The sequence below is a fragment of the Cricetulus griseus genome (genome assembly GCF_003668045.3).
Source record: "Cricetulus griseus strain 17A/GY chromosome 1 unlocalized genomic scaffold, alternate assembly CriGri-PICRH-1.0 chr1_0, whole genome shotgun sequence".
NCBI classification, from domain to species: domain Eukaryota; kingdom Metazoa; phylum Chordata; class Mammalia; order Rodentia; family Cricetidae; genus Cricetulus; species Cricetulus griseus.
Window position 1 is genome coordinate 199302767 of NW_023276806.1, and position 23300 is coordinate 199326066.

General features: G+C 43.4%; 1 protein-coding gene across 1 annotated transcript in view; it reads right to left on the minus strand.

Annotated features, from left to right (window-relative positions):
• Positions 1–13582, minus strand: part of Snd1 (staphylococcal nuclease and tudor domain containing 1) — a 399500-nt gene extending 385918 nt beyond the window's left edge. Inside the window, exon 1 of the mRNA XM_027391329.2 lies at positions 13279–13582. Within this exon, the coding sequence (XP_027247130.1) occupies positions 13279–13356 (78 nt within the window). The 5' untranslated portion in view covers positions 13357–13582. The remainder of the gene's footprint in view (positions 1–13278) is intronic.
• Positions 13583–23300: the final 9718 nt, after the last annotated feature.

Below are 23300 nucleotides of genomic sequence, written 5' to 3' on the forward strand. Positions count from 1 at the left end.
GTACAATGAGGAAAAAAACACATCAACTTGTGTGTTTCCTACAAAAATTTAAGTTTTTCCAACTTAACCTCAAGGTTATTTGGAAACATTCCCTATTTGAAATACTGATTGTCAATGTTAGATCTCAAAATAAAATACAAATCACAAACCGACCACAGACTTTTCAATCTTTCATTGATGAATTAGCACATCATCCAGGACTCTTCTTACCCATAAAGTCTTAGGCAGAGTGTCAGAAAGGAATAAAAGCGCAAACTGATCCTGGCTTCTCCCACAGACATGCTACTACTCTTTTCAAAAGAACACCTAAGAATTCAATTAAAATTCTTATCCCTCTACCCAGAGCTGGAAGGCCTATGACTAACAATACAAGGGCAGGGCAGGCTTAAGCAAGGGCTGACCTGTGCCCTAGAGAGAGCCCGCAGGAGGTCTGGAAAGATTCTCCAGCTAGAGGAGTTTAAGGAGGTAACTTAGCTTTTAAGCCTCTGTCCGGGCTATAAAAAGGCTCACCTGCCAAGAGAAATAACACAAGTAATTACTGCATATGGAATACCAGATCCCATTGGGACCCCGGCACCCAGGTAGGTTCAGATCTCTACCTTGCAATATACATGCAGGAATAACATACACTATTTTTCTCATTAAGGCCTGGGACAGTCCCCTAATGGATAAAAAGATAAATTTCATTTGGCACAATGATTATGTTTTGAGTTGTCATCCAAATAAAAATGTTTCGGGTATTAAGGCTATATTAAGGAAGACAATAACTTCCTGGGACAGAATTCATGTGGTTGAACACCTCACTGACATCACATGAGTGTATTTCAGGGACTGGAAGCAAAAGCTTTAAAGTCCCCTTCCCTTCACTTTCTTTTCTCTAGTGCAAAGGTCCAACCACCCTTAGTCTTCAGAAAACTCCCCATGAGTCCAGATTGCTCACCTCTGAGTAGTCCCACCTAGACCTCACCAGTTCACCCACCTTTGCCTCTGTCATGATGTCCGTCCCTTACACCATCTTCTCTTGAAAGACAGTTTAAAACCAACCACAACTAAGATGTGATTTTTCCAATCCATTTTCCTTCTAAGAAAGCCAAGGACACCTCAGTTCACAAGTACCCCTTTACACTACAAGCAAAGCTACTTCTCTCCAGTTAGCAGCAACCAAATGACACAAAACCTCTCAGTTTAAAGCTTTGGCCCAATCTCACAGAGCCATGGGTGTCAAGCCTAGACAATAGCCACACAACCCTCCTTCTATCAGACTCAGAGCCGGTCTTTTGTTCATGCTGCTCTCTGGGAGCTACACTGCTACATGCTCTCCTGTACCAGTTCTCCTGAGTTGACTGTTACTGGCATTTGCCCTCCTCACTCAGAGCAGGCCAACAGGCTGTTACTAATAATTATGCCAATATATCAAGGACGAAGCCTGGCACTCTTGGGCAGACTACCCTGTCTTTAAGTAGTTCTGAGTCAGGTATAATCTATGCACAGAATAGATTTCTGCTGATTGAACACATTGCTTGTCCCTGGAAGTTGGAACAAAAACCAGGTACCCTCAAATAAATCTGAATTACTTAGTTCCCCCTTAAGACAAAGGAAATATTAAATGTTTTAGATTATAGTGGAAATTGTGTTCTGAAATATCCCAATTTCTCTTCTGGCAAGTGTTTTTCTTGGGAACAAGGGGCACATGGGACAAAAGACCCCAGAAGAGAAAATCTTTATCTGCTCTATCTTAGCCTGTCCACCACGATTGTGCCACCAGCTCCTAGCATCTGTACACACACTGCATCTGTACACACACTGCGTATTTCCACACCTCAGTGTGCTTCATCTTTCCAGTGGACAGCATGTCTGAACTCAAGTCACACTTACACCAGTTACCACTATGCCAGAGACCCCCCAGAATTTCAAGATTCACACACCATCAATGTCTCCCTGAGGTCCAAAACTGAAGAACAAGCCAGGCATGGTGGCATACTCCTATAACCTCGGCACTCTGAAGGCTAGGGTAGGAAGTTCACCAGTTTGGGGCCATCCTGGGCTACAGGGCAAGATACTAACTCAATATTATAATACATACAAAAAGTATCAGATATCATGATCCTATACTTAAAAGACCCTAATAGCTCCACTAGAAATTCTTAAATTCAACAAGCACTTTCAGAAAGTAGCTGAATATAAAATCAACATACAAAAATCAGTAATTTCCAATTTGAAGCAGGTGTCATTTTGAGTGTTTTTCTTGTCTGTGTATCTGTTTTGAGACATGATCTCATAAACACTAGGCTTACCTGAAACTCAAACATGTACAAGGATAACCTTGTATTTCTGGTTCTCCTATTTGTACTTCCCAAGTGTTGGCGTTAGGGGGGCACAGTATCACACCAATTTATGTGGTACTGGGGCTCAACCCTCAACTCCCCACGTTACATAAACACTCTATAATCAACTGAGCTACAGACTCAGCTTTTCTCCTAATAACAAACTTGGTGAGAAAATCAAAAAAAAAAAAAAAATCTCATTCACAATAGCTTCCAAAGAAGGGGAAAGAAAGGCAAACACAACCCCACACAGCATCACCACGCTGGTGGAGGCTCATGGCTTAGCACCAGAGTACCATTTTCACCATCACCTAGGAGCAGAGCACCATGTCTCCAGAACACATGGATGAGGGTATCTTCAAGGGCTACCTGATGAGCAGCTGCTCTCCAAGGACTACTGGCTCCTAGGTGACAGAAAAGGGTGGGTGAGAGTGGCTTCAGGAGACAGCATGGCCACTGGCTTCAGGCACAGGGGGTCTAACCTCAGAAAATAACACCTCTAAGGTCCCTGACACTGAGCCTTCTCCAGCCTCTCAAACTTCCAAATGTGATGAAGCCTCAGAACTCTGGAGGTAGTACCAAAGAATAGGCTTATGCAGCGAGGTCCTCAGAACTACTTCTAGAGACCTGTTCTTCCCAGTAAAGGATAGCCAGTTGCTACCTCTTTCTCTGTGCCCTCCTTCTCAACTGCAGACATTGACCCCCTCCCCCAGGAAAGGTCCTGCTTCCCATACTTCTCTTCAGACTCTTGCTTACTAGGCTGTATGTTTGGCTGTCCAGCTGAGAACCTGGGCCAGCCTGCCCTTTGAAGACAGTGCAAGACCTTTGCTGCCCTCAGGGTCAAGCCATTCCTACTAGCTAGCCACAGGAGAGGAAATGACTAAAACTTCTAGACCAGCAAGTCACAAAATACCACCCCAACTCCCTGCCCAAGACCAACCCAAAACACACACACACACACACACACACACACACACACACACACACACACACACACACACCCGAGTCTGCGTACTCTCACAAGCCCTCACTCACAAGCCCACTCACAGACAGGGGCCATTTGTCTGGCTCCAAGTCTTCCAAGTTGAAGCCAAAGGCTAAAAAGAGAAGTAGGCAGGAGCCAGTATCTTTGCTGGGTCTGTAAAGCCTCCACGAGCCCCCTCCCCAATCTCATACAGCTTTTTGGGGACTTGTGGTCACAGGCAAAGACAGCTCCTCTGCCCTTTACAAGCCTTGCCACATCTAAAATAAAGTCTACAGATGCAAAGGGGACAAAAAGTACTCAGTGATAAATTTCATCAGGGAAGTAAAAGCACTTCACAGTAAAAAATAAAAGATCAAAAATATAATTGAAGAAACACCTATCATATTCCTGAACTGGAAGATTATTAAGAAAACAGCTATATTAACGAACAGAAATCTATAGATTTAACTCAATGCCTACCCAAATTCAATTACGTTCTTCAAAGAATTAGAAAAGGCAATCCTGAGTCACATGGACACACAAAACTTCTAACAGCCAAAGCAACCCTGACACCAGGGCTGGAAGTGCCACCTGATCTCATTATACTACAGTGTCAGTAAAGCTGGGAGATGTAGGCACAAAAACAGTCACAGTCCTGCAATGCAGGACACAAATAAACCCATACAGTTACAGTCATCTAATTTTCTACAACAGTGTCAAAGATATATTAAACAAAACCTCTTCAACTAATGTTGCTAGGTAAACTAGATGCCCGGGTGCAGAAGAACTAGATCCATACTTGTCATGTAGCACACACACACACACACACACACACACACACACACAAATCACTCAGACTAAGCCCTAAAACTTTGAAACTGCTAGATAACTGATAATATATTCAGTCAAGTTCTTTCTGAAAGACTCCAATATCACAAGAAATAATCCCAAAAATTGATAAGGAAGATTACATGAGATTAAAAAGCTTCTCCACAACAGAAGAAATAATCACCAGAGTGAAAAGAGCCAACAAAATGGGGAGGGAAAGTTCCTTGCCAACTATGCATGACTAGGGAATTAATGTCTAAGATGTATAAACCACAAAAGCAAATACCAAACCAGACATGGAGGCTACAAAGTGAGTTCAAAACCATTGTGGGTCTGAGCCTGGGCCACATCAGACCCTGCCTCCAAAACACACAATCAATCAATCAATCAATCAATCACTCAATCAGCTAATAAACAAAAAGACACTTTTCAAAAGAAGGAATACAAATAGTAATTATTTGAAAGTGTTCCATATTCTTAGCCATCCAGGAAATAAAATTTTAAAACGGGTTTGAGACTCCATCTCACTGACAGCCATGTTTGGAGGCAGTGGCATTCAATGCCAGCACTTAGACAGTGGAAACAGAAGGATCCTGAGGATCCTGAATTCAAAGTCAACCTCAGCTACGTGAGACCCCGGCACAAAAAGGAGTAGGGAATTCTGGAGATGGCGCAGTCATTAAGAGTGCTTGCTTACTCCTGCAAAGGAGTTTAGTTCCAGCAAGCAGCATTAGAAGTTCCAGGGATATCTGACACCCTCTTCTGGCATCCAGGGCACCAGCACACACAGGCACAGACACACACATCACAACAATGAAAATAAATCGTTTATTTATTTATTTTTTAAAGAAAACTTAAGAAAGAAAATGAAAACCAAAAAATGGGGGCTGGAGAGATGACTCAGTGGTTAAGAACACTAGCTGATCTTCCAGGAAGTCCTGAATTCAATTCCCAGCAACAACATGATGGCTCATAACCATCTGTGATGAGATCTGGTGCCCTCTTCTGGCCTCCAAGGATACATGCAGACAGAACACTGCATAACAAACAAATAAATTAAAAAAAAAAAAAAAAGGAAGAAAGAAAGGAAAGAAGGGAGGGAGGGGGAGGGAGGGAGGGAGGGAGGAAGGGAGGGGGGAAGGTAGGTAGGTAGGAAGGAAGGAAGGAAGGAAGGAAGGAAGGAAGGAAGACAAAAATGATGACGAGTATGACCCTTATCCATGGCTGGTGGGACACTTGTGCAGTCATCACGGAAACCAGCACAGAGGTTCCTCAAAGCATCATATGACCCAGATATACTCCTCTTGATTACATGCCCAAAGGACTCTAGGTCAACACAGCACACAAACATTGGCACATTCACATTTATTGCTGCACTATTCTACAAAATGGAACCAGCTTACATACACATCCTCCGATGAATGGCTAAGGAAAATGTGGATTATATACACACAGTGGAATTTTATCCAGCCATAAAAAAATAAAATACAACCATGACATCTGGAGGTGGATGGAACTAGAATTTATGTTAAGCAAAACAAGCCAGATTCAGAAAAGACAAATACTGAATTTTTTCTCTCATATTCTGTGTTGAGTGTGTGTGGGGGGGGGGGGGGACTGAGAAGAAGATCATGAGTAAAGGGACCCTGATGATAGCCCAATACTGGATTGATTAAAAGCAATGCAGTGTCCTGGGAGCCATCAAAACAAATGCCAAAAGAGAACTCACTCTCTTCCCTCATAAAATTCTAGCATATTCAACCCCACAAGTGTACTTATCTATCATGTGCCCTGCCCATTCAACTACATAAAATGGTTTCAGAGTTAAGCAAATCAGTGGGTCCCAAACGTCAGTCACAGCCCTATCCCAAACTGAACCTCTCAGAAGAACTACTGAGAATACACAGATGAAGGTGGGTTGGGAATGGAGCTCAAGGTAGGCATCCCTGGTCAGTACATACTGGGTTCAATCCCAAGCATAAGAAAAATAGATAAAGACAATTTCTATATGTAAAATCAATGTGGAGAAAATGTCTAGAAAAAATAAGAGCTGACCTCCAGGCAAGTAGTCCCTCAATTAAAGAACTAGACAAAATCAGATTCTTCCCATGAATTATTTGCTCAAACTACCCATTAATCCGTACCTTTACACATCAAGGCCTACTGCTCCAGGAGAACATGAGAGCATTCTGAGGTAGATATGAGACTGAAAAGACAAAGCCCACGAAGAAGCAACCATGCACACCTGATCCTGATTACTGAAAAGCCAGCCCCTCCTCCCTCTACCCAACTTCCATCCACACTACCATCTAATGATATAGCCCAGTCTAATTCATATTCTTTCATCTACCACACCAGAAAACTGTATTTCAACTAATCCACCTTCGCTTAAAAAAAAAAAAGCTGGGACAGCCAGACGGTGGTGGTGCACACCTTTAGTCCCAGCACTTGGGAGGCAGAGGCAAGGAGATCTCAGTGTGTTCAAGGCCGACCTGGTCTACAAATCAAGTTCCAGGACAGCTAGGGCTGTTACACAGAGAAACCCTGCCTCGAAAAACCAAAAACCAAACAAAAAGTGTGTTTGCTTTTAATTAAAAAACAGTGATAAGAGAAAGCATGCTTCTGTGGGGTAGGTACCAAATCAGAGTCAAAGCTGCCATAAGGTACTCGGTAATAATCACAGCTTTATGGGGTTAGAAGATGTGGAGAGACAATGAGTCACTGTAGAGGTAAGCTGAGTCTAAAGTAGAATATCTTACCCAACACATCACTCAGATAAAGGACCAAAACAAATGCAAGAAGGCCAGAACTCTGATCTCCTGACTCCTAGGCCAATGAGCTCTGCCACTCTGCCTCCCAGGGACAAGATTAATAAACTGAATTTTACTGTCTACAAGGTGGACATGGCATAGCCATCAGAAGCAGATCACTTCCTACACTACTTAGTAAGAGAGAAGAAATGCTGCTGTCCACTCTCACATTTATATCACAAACTTCAGCACTTCTCAAAAATGACACCTGAGGGCTGCTGAGATGGCTCAGCTGAGAAGGCACCTGCCAAGTCTAATGACCTGAGTTCAATCCCTGAGACCCACATAGCAGGAGAGAACAAACACCCCTATGTTGTTCATGTTGTTTGTTCTCTCCCCCACCCTCTCTCACACACAACATTTAAAACAGCACCTGAAAATGAAACCAAAATTTCATTAAGTTTCCTACAAGTTGCTTGACTTCCTAATTTAAAAAAAAAAAGCCAACTGAAACTACTGTTCATTTTTGAATCATTAAAGATAAGTGAGAAAAACACATTAACTTATCATATTAAATCTCACTGAATGTAAGTGAAATCCCACAATGATCCATCTGCAATAAATGCTCACAACCTGTGATTCAGCATCAGTTTCTTCTATAAAAACAAAAAGCATATGTCAATCTCCCAAGAGAGGAAGTAGCAACAGAAAGTGGGTATGTATCCATTCCTAGCAACACTTGAAAGATTACATCCACCCTGTAAGACTTGAGTCCCTAGCAGCCTCTAGTGTCCCAGGCCCACAGTCCCAGCACTCACGAGGCTAAAGAAGAATCACAAGTTTGAGATCAACCTGGGTTATGTCATATGACTTGTTTCAAAAAAAATCAACTTTACTGAATCATTGGTCCAGTTATCACAGGTGGCCACTGGCCATCAAAGTCCTCACCCAGCCGGCCTAATGAACCCAGCTATGCTCCAGTCAGCTGCCCATTGCACTCACCACCCACCACTACCACCTGACCATTAGTTTGAGCTCTTCTTACCAGGTTAAAAAGTACTGAAGGGAACTTGTAGCCGCATTCAACTCTGAAAAACCAATGCTAACAGAAGCATAAACACAGGAGAGTGACAAACACTACTTAACTCTTACTGATCCTGCTTACAATATGAACACTGGCAAACACTGTTTAACTCAATGGTGTCTGCTTTGGCTTTTATTTTCATCCATATATCCATCACAGGAAGACTTGGAAATACTGAACTAATTCACAGGACATCCGAAAAGCCTGACTCTTGTCCTATAAGAAACAAACACATACCTAAGAAGATATTTTCCCTCGGCATCTCATTGCACACATCTACTCAGTAGACTGTCATCTACTGATCTCACCAGGACACCAGAGCAATGACCCCCTACTGCCTGTTCCTTTTATCATCCTTAAACACACATTATGTAATAACTCAGGTTAAATCCATACTATTTGTATGCAAGACTAAACTATAAAAACACTGGAGAATAATGATCAATGGAAACCCCATCGGCTTTGCACTTGTCACTCCCCCTGCTGGAAACACTTCCCTTGTGGTTGGCTCTTTGATGTCCACCAGATCTCAGTGCAAATGCCAACTGAGAGAATTCTTTCCTAAACCCACTATTTAAAGGAATCAACTCTCTCCTGCTCCCAACCACCCTGTTGTAGTCACTATATGAATTCACTGTCCTCTATCACCATGCTTACTTATTCCCTTCTTGACTGTCTGACTGTCTGACTCCTCCATGAGCCACAGGAAAGGAACCCACTGCACAGACAGACCTTGATAATTGTTCAATAGAAAAAGAAGTATCACGCCGGCGTTGGTGGTACCCCGCCTTTAATGTCAGCACTCGGGAAGCAGAGGCAGGAGGATCTCTGTGAGTTCGAGGCCAGCCTGGTCTACAGAGGGGTGCCAGGATAGGCTCCAAAGCTACACAGAGAAACCCTGTCTCGGAAAAACCAAAAAAAAAAAAAAAGAAAAAAAAAAGAAAACGAAAAAGTATCACAAAGTGGGGTATAGGGGCGCATGCCCACAATCCTAGCTCTCATGGGGTAAAGGCAGAAGTACCGCCACAAGTTTGAGCCCAGCCTAACCAATCAACATAATTCTTGACAATGAGACCTGTCTCAAGAAAAAAAAAAAAAAAAGGAAATATTATTTCTTATTCTATTTAGTTACATGACAGCACTACTGTCAGCATAGCTGGAGCCAGATGGATGCTTCATTTGCACTGAAAAATTTCAGAAAGTGTTCGAGATACAAGAATAACTTCGTGTTCCTTTACTGATCTTGATTGAAAGCTACCATGTGTAACTGCTGGGAAATGGGCAATGGTAAACCTACAGGGAAATGTATTATCTTATTCTACTTCTGTGCACATGGCCCCACTAAAAGATTGTTTTCCAGCTACCTTATACTTTGGAATGGTAAACAAGGGTATTTTGAGTAGCTTAGGCACAGGGTTGCTTTTGCTTGTGCCTACAAAAATAAGCACATACAGAAGGAAGCAAGTCAAAAGCTGGCTGTGTGGTGCTTGCTTGAAATCCCAGCACTCTGAGGCGGAGGCAGGAGGACTGGGAGTCCGAGGTCACAGGAGTTTGAGGACAGCCTTGGCCACACGAGACAGTCTTAAAAAAAGAAGAAAAATCAAGCAAGCCAAAAACATCAACAGGCTATTCTGTCCCCACTCAAATCTCAAAAGAAATACACTTTTTACTCAGAAGCCTAGAACATATTTAAGAATAATGGACTGGGTTATAGGGAGAACCTCCGATAGGCTATATATACTCAAGAAATTTCCACAAAGCTACTTGGAAGGAAATTTACATTTTACAACAAATTGGCAGCATGAATCTTATGGAAACACAAAACTAAAGTCATTCATTCTGCCTTATAGGCATCCCTATGTCTTAGCAGTGAGAAATAGAGTTGATGAATAAAACCATGAAGACTGACAAAAGGTCCTTCCCCTTATGAGGGAGTTGAGTGTGGTACTATACAACCCTCCAGCCCTTCCACACCCTAAGTACAATAAGGTAAACTACTTCCATGTCTGCTTGCAACAGGCACAGAAGACTGAAGAACGTGCCTCATTCTACAGTTGTGAAAGCCAACCTGTCATGTACACCTGCCTGAGGAGGTGTACAAGCATACTAAATTTCAAAGTTGAAGTGGAAAGCCATAAAGGCTCTGTCCCCAAAACATAAGGAAACTAGGTCAGTAAAGCCAGAGAAAACAGCCTTTTCTAAGCATCCACTAAATGGGGTAACTGAACCTCACCTATGGAACATATGCAGACAAGGTTCTGTCACAGCAGAGTGTTCAAAGAGACCCAGAGTGGGGAGCTTTCGGGGTCCAAGAATAAGATCGGATTTGACAAAGGCATTCAATTACCCAAGCTGTATCTTGCCCGCCTGCATCTTTGCTAGTCTTACCCCAACTCAAAACACAGAAATCCATGTTCATTTTTTCCCTCAACCTAAGTAACAAGACAGCTCCAAAATGCTTGTGTCAACTTATTGCCCACTTCCTCCTTAAGAATACTCCAAAACCAACTCTGTCTGGCCCCAATCTACTCAGCACACAAACACACACACACAGAGCCACTGGCATCACAGTCATTTTTTTAAATGCTAATGAGTCTTTTAAACTTGTTTCTCAGAGACCAGAAGAAACAGATTCTCTATGGTGCCACAACACTTTCTTTTAACAGAGAGAAAAAAGAGAGAGAACTATTCCTTCTCACTGAAAAAAAAACAAAAAAACATTTTTGAGCCTCAGATCAGCCTAGTTCACAGGAACCTGAATGCTTCCACTCAAAAGCACTGCTTTGCTTACTCGGTGTTCTGATTTCCGCACCTTCCAAAAGGCAAAAGAAAGCAGCACCTGCTTTCTAATTTATCACCCTGTTTCTTTCTCTTTCCTGCAAAAGCTCTCCACCCTTCTTACGAAGCAGTTCCTAGTACCACTGGAAACCATCACTCTCCAAGAAGATACAACTGTTTAAAGAAGAGCTTCAGAGAGCAATTTGCCACTGGACAATCTGTCATCCCAGACAAGGCTTCTAAACCTGGCACAAATCTGCTGCTGGTAACTCACCCACCCACCCTCCCTCTGCAGTGTGATCAGGGCATACAGCAGCCCATCCCCACTACAGACTGCTCAAATCACTGAATTTTAAATGCCACACAACTATGCACACAGCAACCATAAGCACCAGATGAACCACAACCACAGCAACAAGTCATGCAACAGCATCTAATCTTTTCTCAACTCAATTACAGTCAGCTTCACTTTCCTATAATTTGTGGCCCATGCATCACTGGCCCCACCCTTCATGTCAGAAAGTAATACCCTGGAGTCCTGGAGTCAGGCTGCAAAGCATGGTTTACACTAGCTTGTGTTGTGGCAGGCAGACCTGGGTTCAAGTTTCGCCTCTGCCTCTTATTACTAATAAAAAAGGTACCTGGGTAAGTTAGGTACCTTAAGTAAGACTAGAAATCTGCTTTCTAGATGATATAAATGAAATACAGAGAGAATCCAGCTGAAGACGTGAGTGACCACTGATAATACAGTAATCTGTGAGCAGGCACAACCACCTCAGAGAACCCAGATACCCTGGAGGCTTCCAACAAAGCAAAACTAGGTTCAGCTTCCTACAACTTCCCTCCGACAAAAGGGAGGCCTTTAAGAAAGAGTCAAGCCTTAGTAAGAAAACTAAAAAGTCCACTGCAGAACACCAAAACCATACCAGACAGCTAAGCGATGCTCTGTTCCTATACTGAGAAGACCAGCACAAACGAAAAGGGTAATGAAAGAGGAAGCACTTCAGGATAACCCTTTCAAGAGTCAAAACTTTCAGAGAGAAAACATGGACCTTCTAAATTCCCTGTTCATTAAATACTAATGAATTCTGACCGCCTGTGGACACACAGAAAAGGCATGTCCATAGAAATCTCAGCTGGCAGCTGACTACTATCTATGACACGAATATATTAGCATTACAGGAATCTGAAGGTTGAATCTACACACACAAGCTGCAAAATACTTGTGTGTGAGAGTGGTACATGTGTGTATACATGTCCGGGTGCATGTTAGGGAGCACGTGACTGAGCACCCATGCAGAGGCCATGGAAGAAGACTGGAGCACAGAGAACATCAGTGTCTTCCTCTATTGCTCTCTACCTTATTCCCTGAATAACACCCAGGTCACCGGCAATGGAACAGCTATGTCAGCTCTAATGTGGGTGCTGAAGATTTGAACCCAGGTCCTCATGACAGCACAGCAAACACTTTTATCCACTGAGCCATCTTTTCAGGTCCCCCTTCAGAATACAGTAATCCTGTGAAAGACAATGGGACAGCAAAATAGACTGTTTAAAAATTGGCTCTTTGAAAAAAAAAAGTCTTTCATTCTGGAGGGAAATGTCGGAGTTATGATATGAAAAGCAGTCTGAAAGATTACAATCATCTCAATCAGAAACCCTGTTAACAAACAAGAAACGTCAGATCTCAAGATCTGGGAAGGCAGAAAAGAGAGATAATGTAAGAAATAAAACAGATTTGTGCCATAAAATTAGCGTGGGAATGGAGGTGATCGAATTCAAAATTCAGAATGAAGAAAGTGAAGGTACTCGAGTGGGCAGGATCCGTACTGTTAAGAGTCTTACACAGGGAATCTGAAAACCTGGGCTCTTGATTGGCTCCAATCCAAACTGCCATGTGCCCTTAGGGCAAGTCACCTGCCCTCTTTAAAACACTCTCCTTACCCTTAGGAAGTGAGGAAATGCTAATTAGCATAAGATACCCACCAGCCTAAAATTTTAAGTCAAAGGTATGCAAAGACCAGGAGCTTTCAGGCCTTACAAACTAGACACACAAAGGCGGGGGAAAGAGTTGAAAAAACTTCGAGTAAGTCACTGAGAGTCAGTGGAAAGACAAAAGCTTCATGACTGCCAAGCACTCCTGGGGTTCCAGGAAAGAGAAGTTGTCAGGGTCTCAAGAAACTGCGAACTGATCGGTGGCATATGTCAAAATGGACAGGAAGAGGGGGATGGGGAGGACGATCCATGAACTATCTCCGTTAATGAATCAGTAATAGATATGCTTCTGGTAAACAGCCAGGGGCTGCGAAAGCCGCGACCACGAAAATCACTGCGACCGAACCATGACAGGGTGCCCAGGAGGCAAAAGTCAAGGGGAGTTCGTGCGGGGTTCTGCCCGGTGAAGATTCGGAGTGGGCGGAGAGTGAGGCAGGGGCAGAGGGAAGGCGACCTGAGACCATGCAGGCTGAAGGGAGGGAACGGAGTCAATGCCTGACTCCCACTCCCACCGCAAGGTGACAGAGGGGTCCGGGTCCGGGGCCCCGCTCTCACCATCTTGACGATGCCCCGCTGCACGGTGGGGACCGCGGGTGCCCCGGAGGAGCCGCCGCTCTGCGCGGAGGAGGCCATGTGTGGAGCTGGAAGGGCAGCGAGTGGGGCGGCCGGCCGGGCTGGAGGTGTCACGATGGGTGTCGTGTCGGCGCTGGGGAGAGGTGGCCGCGACGAGGAGCAGGCAGGCGACAGGCTTCCGACGGTGGACGGGATGGAAGCGCCCAGCGAACACTAAGAGCCGCCGCGGGACTGAGAGCAAAAGAGGAGACGCGATCTCCGCCGCCGCCACACGTTCTACTCGCCGCGCAAGCGTGCCAGAGCGCCACCTCCCTCTGGCCAATTAGCGTCCAGAACCCGCCGGACCTCAAGCCAATAGGCACGCTGTTCGCGAAGCCCCTCCCCTTGGTCCCCAAACGGGTGGGGAGCTCCAGGAAGCGCTGAAAGAGCTGATTTGCGGTGACGGGCAAACTGTGGGGCGGGACTTCCGGGGAAGTCTGAGACAGCGGTGTCGGGAGGTGTAGTGGGAAGGAAAGGACACGTCAGCATCTGGCCGTGGGGCGCGGGGAGCCCTGGGAGCACCGAAGGCGGGGCCGGCCGCGCCCTCCTGCCTGGCCCCGCCTCTGTCCCGCCCCCTCAGGCGGCAAAGTGCCCACGTGGAACGGCTAGCTGTCCACCGGAACTGAAGAACCAGGCCTTCGGTGCTAGAGCCCGGGAGGCCAAGTCCCGAGGGAATCTCAGTGCACGCTGCTCTTGGAGTTCCGACGTCTCACCTCTGCAGAGAAGAGGGAACTTTGGAAAGTCGCAGTCACTGGGCACCCTGCTGACCCGGAGAAGGCCGCGGATCTTTACCACGGCGGTCTAATGCTTGTGAGTTCCACTAATATTGGTAGATAGAAGAAAGAAGCGTCTCTGATAGGGGTGACGCGTCCTGTTCACTGGGGACAATGACCTCGTTTTCCGACTTCTCTGCTGCGCCAGCTGAGCTTAGGAAAAGCCTTGGGATGTGCCACCCAGAGCTGGGCAGGCAACCCTCCTCACTCCTAACCTCAGCTGTTGAAGGAAGGATATTGAAGTGGGACAAGAAAAGTCCCATTCAAATGGGTGTTCCGGGAGAATTTATATCCTTGGAGTGTCCCTTTGTAGAGCACAGGTCCTTGTATGTGTTGTTTAATCATGAAATTTGGCCCTACCCTGAAAACAGTTCTTCACTGAAGCTTTTTAAAGAAGTTGTGTATTAACCCATACCCATGCCTTACATCAAGATTAAGTTTGGGGGTCAGCATCTTTCTATATCTCCAAAGCCAAGACTTCCCTACCATGAATTCTCCCTATTCAATAAAATAAAATCAAGAGGTCTTTATGGGTACACTTCACCAGATTATATATATTATCAGTACTGGTGAGGCCTTCCCCAGTATCCTGTTCTCTCTACTCCGGGACCTCATCTTTAGTGAATTTGACCTTTGCAGTGGTTTAGCCTCTCTCCAGGAGACATGAAGCAGTATAAATTTGTAGTTGAATTTGTAATTCCAAACATCTCATTTTCTGATCATAGTTACTGTCCTTTCCCCCTCCTCATCCAGTTAATCCTCTTTTCCTTACATTAATTTTCTATTTCTGCACAACCATTGATCCTACTAATCAATACTAACAACCAAATTACATGGAGTATAGGCATGCAAAAAAAATACACTGCCTGCTGAATACTTTTTCCCTTCAGTATATAATTTAGTCCTTGGGACAAGCCTACAAAGTACATACAATCTGTTTATTCAAAGGAGGGCATTGGTGTTTTGTTTTTGTCTGTTTTAAAGTGAACAGGGACCTCAAAATGGTTCAACAGTTGAAGGTGCTTGCATGCAAGCCTGACAGCCTGAGTTCAATCCCTAGGACCTACATGGCGGAATGAGAAAAACAACTCCTGCGAGTTGTGCTCTGACTCCTCATGCAAACTGACATGCACGTATACACACAAGCACATACATAAATGTAATTTAAAATTTTTTTAGCGAGCAATGCTAGGCCAGTATCTTAAGGGATGAAGTCAAGATATGAACTCAGACTATCTACTGTACATAGTCTGATCTTAGGTATCTGCTGCTTCTCCGGTAGACAAATAACTCTTCATCTCTGCCTGCGTTTATGGATTCCAGAACCTAGACAAAGATGTTTAATTCTCCAATAAACTTCGTATGAGAAAACCACCACTGTGTGTGAGCCTTCTGTCTCCATTCTTCAGCCCACCTTCAGCTCTGTTCAGTTCTCCATACCATTACTCTGGTGTTCTTACCATATCGTACTTTTCAGTCATGCCAGTCCCCTCAACTTCAGGACAAAATTCAACTCCTTGGTGTAGCAAACCTGGCCCTGAACTACTTTTCAGCCCCTTATTCCTCTCTTTCTTTTGTAACTTTAGTGTATATTTGTTTATAGGGAAACCCCCACAAAGTCTAGATCGGTACTGTCTAGAACTTTTTGCATCAATGAAAATGTTCTCCTTATGCTCTATCCAACATGGTGGCCACCAGCAAGTGAATTCCCAGCTTAGTATAGGTATCAGAGACCTTGTCTCGAGAAAAACAACCAAAACAGAGTCTGGGAACATAGCTCAGTTGATACAGTGCCTAATTAATATGCATGAAGGCCTGGGTTTGATCCCTATCACTGCATACAACTAGGTGTGGTCACACACATCTGTAATCCTAGCATTCAGAAGGTGGGGGCAGGAGGATCAGAAATTCAAGGATATTCAGTTTGGGGCCAGCCTGGCTGGGCTGTAATGAAAACTGAGTTTTTAATTGATTCACATGTCTGCACAGAAGATGGAGATAGTCTTATTTCTCTTTCTCATTCCATTAATTTTGGGGATATTTAGAGTAGAAGCTGAGGTTACAGTGAGGGCTGTTACCATTAGACAATTTTTAATTATTTATGTTGTATGTGTATGAGTGCTTTGCCTGCATACATGTAGATGTGCTATGTGTGTGCCTATTGCTTACAGAGGCCAGAAGAGAATGCTGGATCCCCTGGAACTGGAGTTATGGATGGTTGTAAGCTACCATGTTGGTGCTGGGAACTGAATCCAGGTTCTCTTGCAAGAGCAGCAAGTGCTTTTAACCAATGAGTGACCTCCCCAACCTCTCACTGAATAAATTTTGACATAGTATAATTCACTGGGACATGAATTCTATTTAACTTCTGCTTGCAGTAGTCTGTCTCCATTTCTTCCTCTCCTCAAGAAACTATGTGTATCTTAATTTCATATAGGAGAGGCTAGCCATTAGAACAAAGAACCAATATGGGGTCACTATATTACTTAGTGACCTAAATAATATAAAAACGTATTTCTTACTCATGTAACAGACCAATATTTTGGCTTTCCTTATTATCCAACTTCCACCTATTAGTAGGCATTCTACCAGAAAAGCGGTTCTGATTATATTCTGTAGGGTTATTTGTTGGGGCCCGTAAAGATGGCTTCCCTTCATTTTGGCTCAAGGTCAGAGAGTTCAAAACTGTCATTAGTAAATCAGAAGGCCTAGAGGTCTAAGGCATGGCTACTGTAGGATGTTTTGATCTGGTAGTAGATGTCTTATTTAAATAACAACAGACTTGGTCTGAAGTGTGGATCTTGACCCTCAAGATCCTATAATGGGAAATTGAGTCTAAGGTGTGGTTACCACATGTTTGGAGGATTAATGGAAGAAAGTCTGTTTTTTCCTAATACATGATAAACAAGTCTTTTGCCATGTCCCCGTTTTGGTTGGGGTACCTAAAAATGTTGAAGAATAAACTTGGGGTGTCCAGTATTCACTGGATTGCCCTCCAGACTCTATCCTGTGTCTTTGTCTCTTAGTGTCTTTACCTGCCGTTTCTCAATCCACACTCCCCCTCAGATACGACCCAAGCAAGTAGGCTAGATCCAATTGAAGTACCACAAAGACAGGTTACAATAGTTACTCAAATTCATCTTAATACAGGATCACATTAGAAAGAGTCCATGGAAGTGAACTTATAAAGTTAGCTCTGAAGATTTCACACGCAGCCAGGGTTAATTAGGCATTTTCAGACCTCTTCATACCAACCATAGAAGAAACAACATCCAGTATGAAACAGTGATCCAGAGCATGTATTCTATCCAGAAGAATACAACCACTACTCTTCTAGTGTTTGGGCTTCGGAATATTGGCCACAACTCATAAAATGGTAAATGGCTGAATTCCTGGGCATTTCTCCTTCCATGCAAAGTAATCAACTAGATGCACTGCTCCAACTCCGAATACTGAATGGATTTATATTCATCACTGTCCTACAAGAATTTCCAGAGAAGGGAGTGGGCAGCTGCAGCCAGTCGACTTCTGGGTTCCTGCATATGGAACATAGCCAGGCCTGAACCGTCTCTTTCTCTTTCACCTATTGAAGGAGAGAGTTGCTTGTAAGACCATAGGGACAGCTAGGAAAGAGAAGGCAGTGCAGAAAGAGTAGGGATATAGGACATTGGAGCCCTTTCATGCAAGTTAAGTGTGCCTTCAAGGACTATTATGATTCAAGCATGTGTGTGTGCACGTATGTATACACATACATATATCACATATACACAAATGGAATATATATATGTATGTGTGTGTAACAATCTTTCCGCCAAGCCGCCCGAGCCCCACCACCACGTGGGTGCCCACACAGAGACTTATATTAGGTACTGCTGGCCAATGACTAGTATTTCTTATCTGCCAGATCAGTCTTAATTATCAATCATAATTATTAGTATATGTATTTTATAAAGACTTATCTGATCAAGGACACTGGCAGCATGTGTCCTCTCTTGTCAGGCTCACATGGCAGCTTCCAGAGAAGAGAGGAGGAGGAAAGGGCTTGTCCCTGCTTATATTCTGAGTCTGCCTGCTTTGTCACTTCCTACCTGGATCACAAGACTTCTCTTTACTACATTTCTTAGAATCATCCTCGACTCCCAGTCCCACCTAACTTGCTTCCCTATTGGCCAACAGTACTTTATTTATCAGCCAATAAGACAAACATATACACAGAAGCAGTTCCCCCATCATATATGTGTATGTATGTATGTATGTATGTATGTATGTATGTATGTATGTATGTATCTTCCATTTGATGAAGCAATACCGCTATAGATACCTAACTTTTTGGCCTGGTTGGTCAGATATTTCCCAGGACATGAAGGACTGCTCAGGCTTCATGATCATCTAGGGGTCCAAGATAAACATTTAGTCCATATTATGGCCCAGTTACAGGCCAAATGATAGTTTATTATTCTCAGAGGCTTTGTTGCAATACTATAATGGTTTGATCTAGGATTCACCTATATGAGCCTGTAAGATCCACATGACAACGTGACTATCTGGCTGGGCATTGGTGGCACACACTTTAATCTCAGCACTCCGGAGGCAGAGGCAGGCAGATCTCTATGAGTTTGAGACCAGCCTGGTCTAGAAGAGCTAGTTCCAGGACAGCCTCCAAAGCTATACAGAGAAACCTTGTCTCAAAACACCAACAAATCAAACAAACAAACAAACAAACATGACCATCTGCCTCTGACATGTCAAGCACTAGTGGGTCTACTAACTATGTGGCCAAGGGACAGAAAGTTTACAGGGCAGCTTGGACCAGTTGCGCAGCCTTCTCTTGCTCTGGGCTCCACTCAGAACTAGTCATTTTGTGGGACACATACGCAGCACACGGTTTGGAAGTTTGAATCCTGGTCTTCGGTGTTTTGTTTTACTACTTCATGAAATTCAGAACAGTCATCTATTGTCACATTTGTTACTTGGACAAATATGTTTGATGTGATCATACACTTGTTCGTGTAGAACTGGGACTCTTTAGGAATATCTAGATTATCCAATGCTGACACTGCTTATCTGTATTGTCACATCACAACATGGACTAGACACATAATTTTTTCTTAACAAACATAGTTGCTAGTAGGTTCATAGTTAATTAGATTAGAGATCCAATTTTGTAAACCACAGAAACAATTTTTTGTTTTTTTTCCAAGACAGGGTTTCTTTGTAGCTTAGGAGGCTGTCCTGGAACTCACTCAGTAGATAAGGCAGGCCTTGAACTCACAGGGATCCACCTGTCTCTGCTTCCCGAAAGCTGGGATTAAAGGCATGTGCCACCACCCCCAGCTAAAACCTATCTTGTGACAGACTTTTATTACGTCTTTCCAGAGAAACAAACTAAGAGTGTGTCTCAAAATCTGTCTCTGTTGATTTAACAAACTTTAAAAAGAGTGTGTGTGTGTGTGTGTGTGTGTGTGTGTGTGTGTGTGTGTGTGTGTGTAAAATGTATGTGAATGCCTGGGGAGGTCAGAAGAGGGCATTAGACCTCTGGAACTGAAGCTACAGTTGGTTGTGGGCAGCCCAATGTGGGTGATGGGAACCAATATCAGATCCTCTGGAAGAGCAGGAAGTGCTCTTAACCACTGAGTCCTTTCTCCAGCCCCAGGAATAACTCATAATTAAAAGGTTAGCAAACCCAAAAGCCACAGATCAGGCTGAAGAGCCAGAGATGATATTGCTGTGCATGAAACCGAGTGTCATATGCCCACTAGAAAAATCATTTAACTGTATCCCCAGCCTGATTATTGAAATGTTCATATAGTGCGATATAATAAGGTTTATTTTATTGCCTACATAGAAAAATAATAACAAGCAAATGGGAAGCAAACACTTTGAGAAGAGAAACACTGATGTGGTCACATTGTATATTCTCAATCTTCTGAATAAAGTAGAACATAGAATCAGAAGACAGCAGCAGTCTCTGTAAAAGAGTGGCTCTGGGGCCCTTCCCATGGAAAGCAGTGATCTGAAATCATCAAAGGCTGATTCTCTTGGGTGGCATGATCCCCACGAGGAAGGCAATGTCTGAACTAGGAGTAACCAAAGCAAAAGGTCAGGAGTCCAGGTCAGAGAAGCAGCAAAATGAGCCTGGGGCTTGAACTGATAGAATGTGAGGGCAGGGCAGCCCCCAGTAAAGGACCAGAGTTCAGAAAGACATGTCATTGCTCCAGGCAAAGGGCAAGGGTGGAGCTGAGACACAGCCAGGCTTCAGAGAATGGCTTAAGGGGTGAATGTTCCACTCATTGTGGACATCAGGTGCCCCTTGCCAGATGTTCTCCAAGTTAATTCTGTCAAAAGATAAGTATTGAGGCACATCCCACTGTAATACCAAAGAGACAGCCAACCCAGAAAACCATCCCTAAGACTGTTCTTTGTGTTTCAGAGTGCCATAAATTCCAGTAAGAAATGGTTTTGTGAAAGAGCAGGACAATTCTCAATTACACAACCCATTGTTCAGCAGGGAATGGTTAGGAGAGTTTGCTCTCCTAAGGGTGCTTCAGGGGATAGGATGTTGCTTCATAGTGAAATTGAAACAAGCTGAACAACCAGAGAGTTATGTGATGTTTATACATTTGCAAAATGAGACTCCCATCATAGAGCCTTTGAGATGTTCTGCTGCCTGGAGCTTTGCCCCTGAAACAGAAAACAAAGATAGGCAAAAATCTCTACCTTCTGAAAACCTAACCTACATTCTAATATCAGAAATCCAGGGTGGCATCATTGTGCTAAGTGGTTCTCAACCTGTGGGTTGTGACCCTTGCAGAGGTCGCATATCAGATATTTGCATTACGATTCATAACAGAAAACTTACACTTATGAAGTAGCAATAAAAATAATTTATGTTTGGGGGTCACTAGCAAAGGGTCACAGCAGGAAGGTTAAGAACCACTGTGCTAGTAGAATTTAAATTTGAAGTCTGCAGGAAGTACTTGCAACCAAGGCAAAAATGATAATGTAAGATTATATAATTTTCATTGATCAAAAGAAACATTTCATTTGATGGGAAGAGCCAGTTGTTTCCCTTGATACTGAATTTTAAAGGCATTCATCACATAACTATCTAAAAAACCAATAACACACAATGTTTTAAAGTTTTTTAAGAGATGGAGAAATATGATTTTTCTTGTAAAAAGTCCACACAGAAATCTAACGAAGTAATTTTGGATTGTAAGGTAGTGAAAACTACATGGTAGAAAAAGAGCAATCATTATAAAAGAAATTTTCTCTTTAAAAAGTAGGACCAGGGGCTGGGCTAAGGAGATGGTTCAGCATGGGAGACCTGAGCTGGAAACCCCAAGAACCCAAGTAAATAGCCAGGCATAGCTATGCATGTATCTAACTCCAGATTAAGGAGTAGAGACAGCCAGATCCTGAGAGCTTTCTGCCTAACCACCCTAGCCAAAAGTGAGTCAATCAAAAATTTCTGGCTCAATAAGAAACACTACCCTTAAAGCAATGGCTCTCAGTCTTTCACAGGGGTTGTATATCAGATAGTTACATTATGATTCATAAGAGCAGCAAAATTACAGATATGAAGTAAATGAAAATAACTGTGGTTGGAGTCATACAACATGAGGAACTATATTAAAAGGTCGTAGCATTAGGAAGGTTGAGAACACTGCTTTGAAGAATTAGACTGGGAGCAATAAAGGAAAACTACAGACATCTTCCTCTGGCCTCTGGATAGCCTGAATACCATGTTCATGTAACACACACACACACACACACACACACACACACACACACACACACACACACACACACACTTAGTACCAAAACATTTAATTATTTCTTCCCAGACACCAAAACACATCAAAAAGCAAAAACAAGACTCTCAAAAATAGTATGAGTGGATTGAGCAAAGAGGCTAATGTGTAAGCATTCAATAACAAAGACCATTTTTATGAATGAAGTTGTACAGGGAAGTCCTAAAATTGAGTTCCCCAAACTCACCATGATTCTGCCCCCCCCCATTGCTTCTAGCTTGGGATGTATCTCAGTAGTTCATTGTTTGTCTGTTATGCTCAAGACCCTGAGTTCTACCCCCAGCATGAGTGAATGGGAGAATAGGAATAGTTTTGAGCTAAACACAGTGATTGATACACACCTGGGATTTTAACACTCAGGAAGCTAAAGTGGGAGGACCGGAAGTTGGAGGTCAGTCTGAGCTACATGGTAAGACCCTGTCTCAAAAAGTAAAATAAAATCCTCTCCTGACAGGACTAGTTCAGAGCAGATGGAGTATAACCTAAAATGAAAGCCTTCAAACATTGTTCAAGCCTTTTGACCTGATGACTCTATTTTGAGAAAGTTCAAGAAAAAAAAAAGTGTTTTAGGGCAGAATGGAAAAAATTCATAACAAATGTGGCATAAGGGTTGATAAGAGTACTCCAGTGTGGCTGTCATAATATGATTGATTGTGGAACTCAGTCCTTAAGAAACTTGCAGTTACTTATCTAAGTCTCAATTTCCTCATCTATAAAATGGGCTGCTGAGCAATTTGATGAGATAATGAATGGAGAGTGCCCAGATAATGAATTTAGGGTACCTAATGAAGGGCCCAGACCCTCACCCAGCCCCCTGGTTTGGCAGCCATGACAGGCTGCAAGAAAGACCCAGTAAGACATAGGCCCCTGAGTCAGCAGCATGTGCTCAGCTCCCGACCTTGCCCCACCTTGCCCTAATCACTAGGGAGCTAGATACTCTCCTTGTGGCAAGGAACCAATCAGAAGTTAGCTGGCAGGCTCTGGATGTGCTTTACTGATAATAATGGAATGCAGAGCTTAGCAACCGCCCTGGGATAGATTCTAGGCATAGCAACCTGACTGCAGTTGCAGCTGACTGATCAACTCAGGACAGGTTGCCCAAGCCGGGAGGTGCACCAATCCTGAGACTGTTGCTATGCAACACTCCCCATGCTCTATCCCAATATATTCCCTGCCCAACTGCTGCTCGGGGTCCCTCTTGCTCCATCTGCTGTGTCAAACAGACAGAGGACCTGAGTTAATCCCAGTTAACTCGTTAATAAAAGAAAGACTCTTAGCTTTTGCATTGGATCCGGTCTCTTGGTGATTTTGGGAGTTCAGAGTCTGGGCACAATAGACGAAACACTATGATCTAGCTTCTAATCAGCTTAGAGATGAT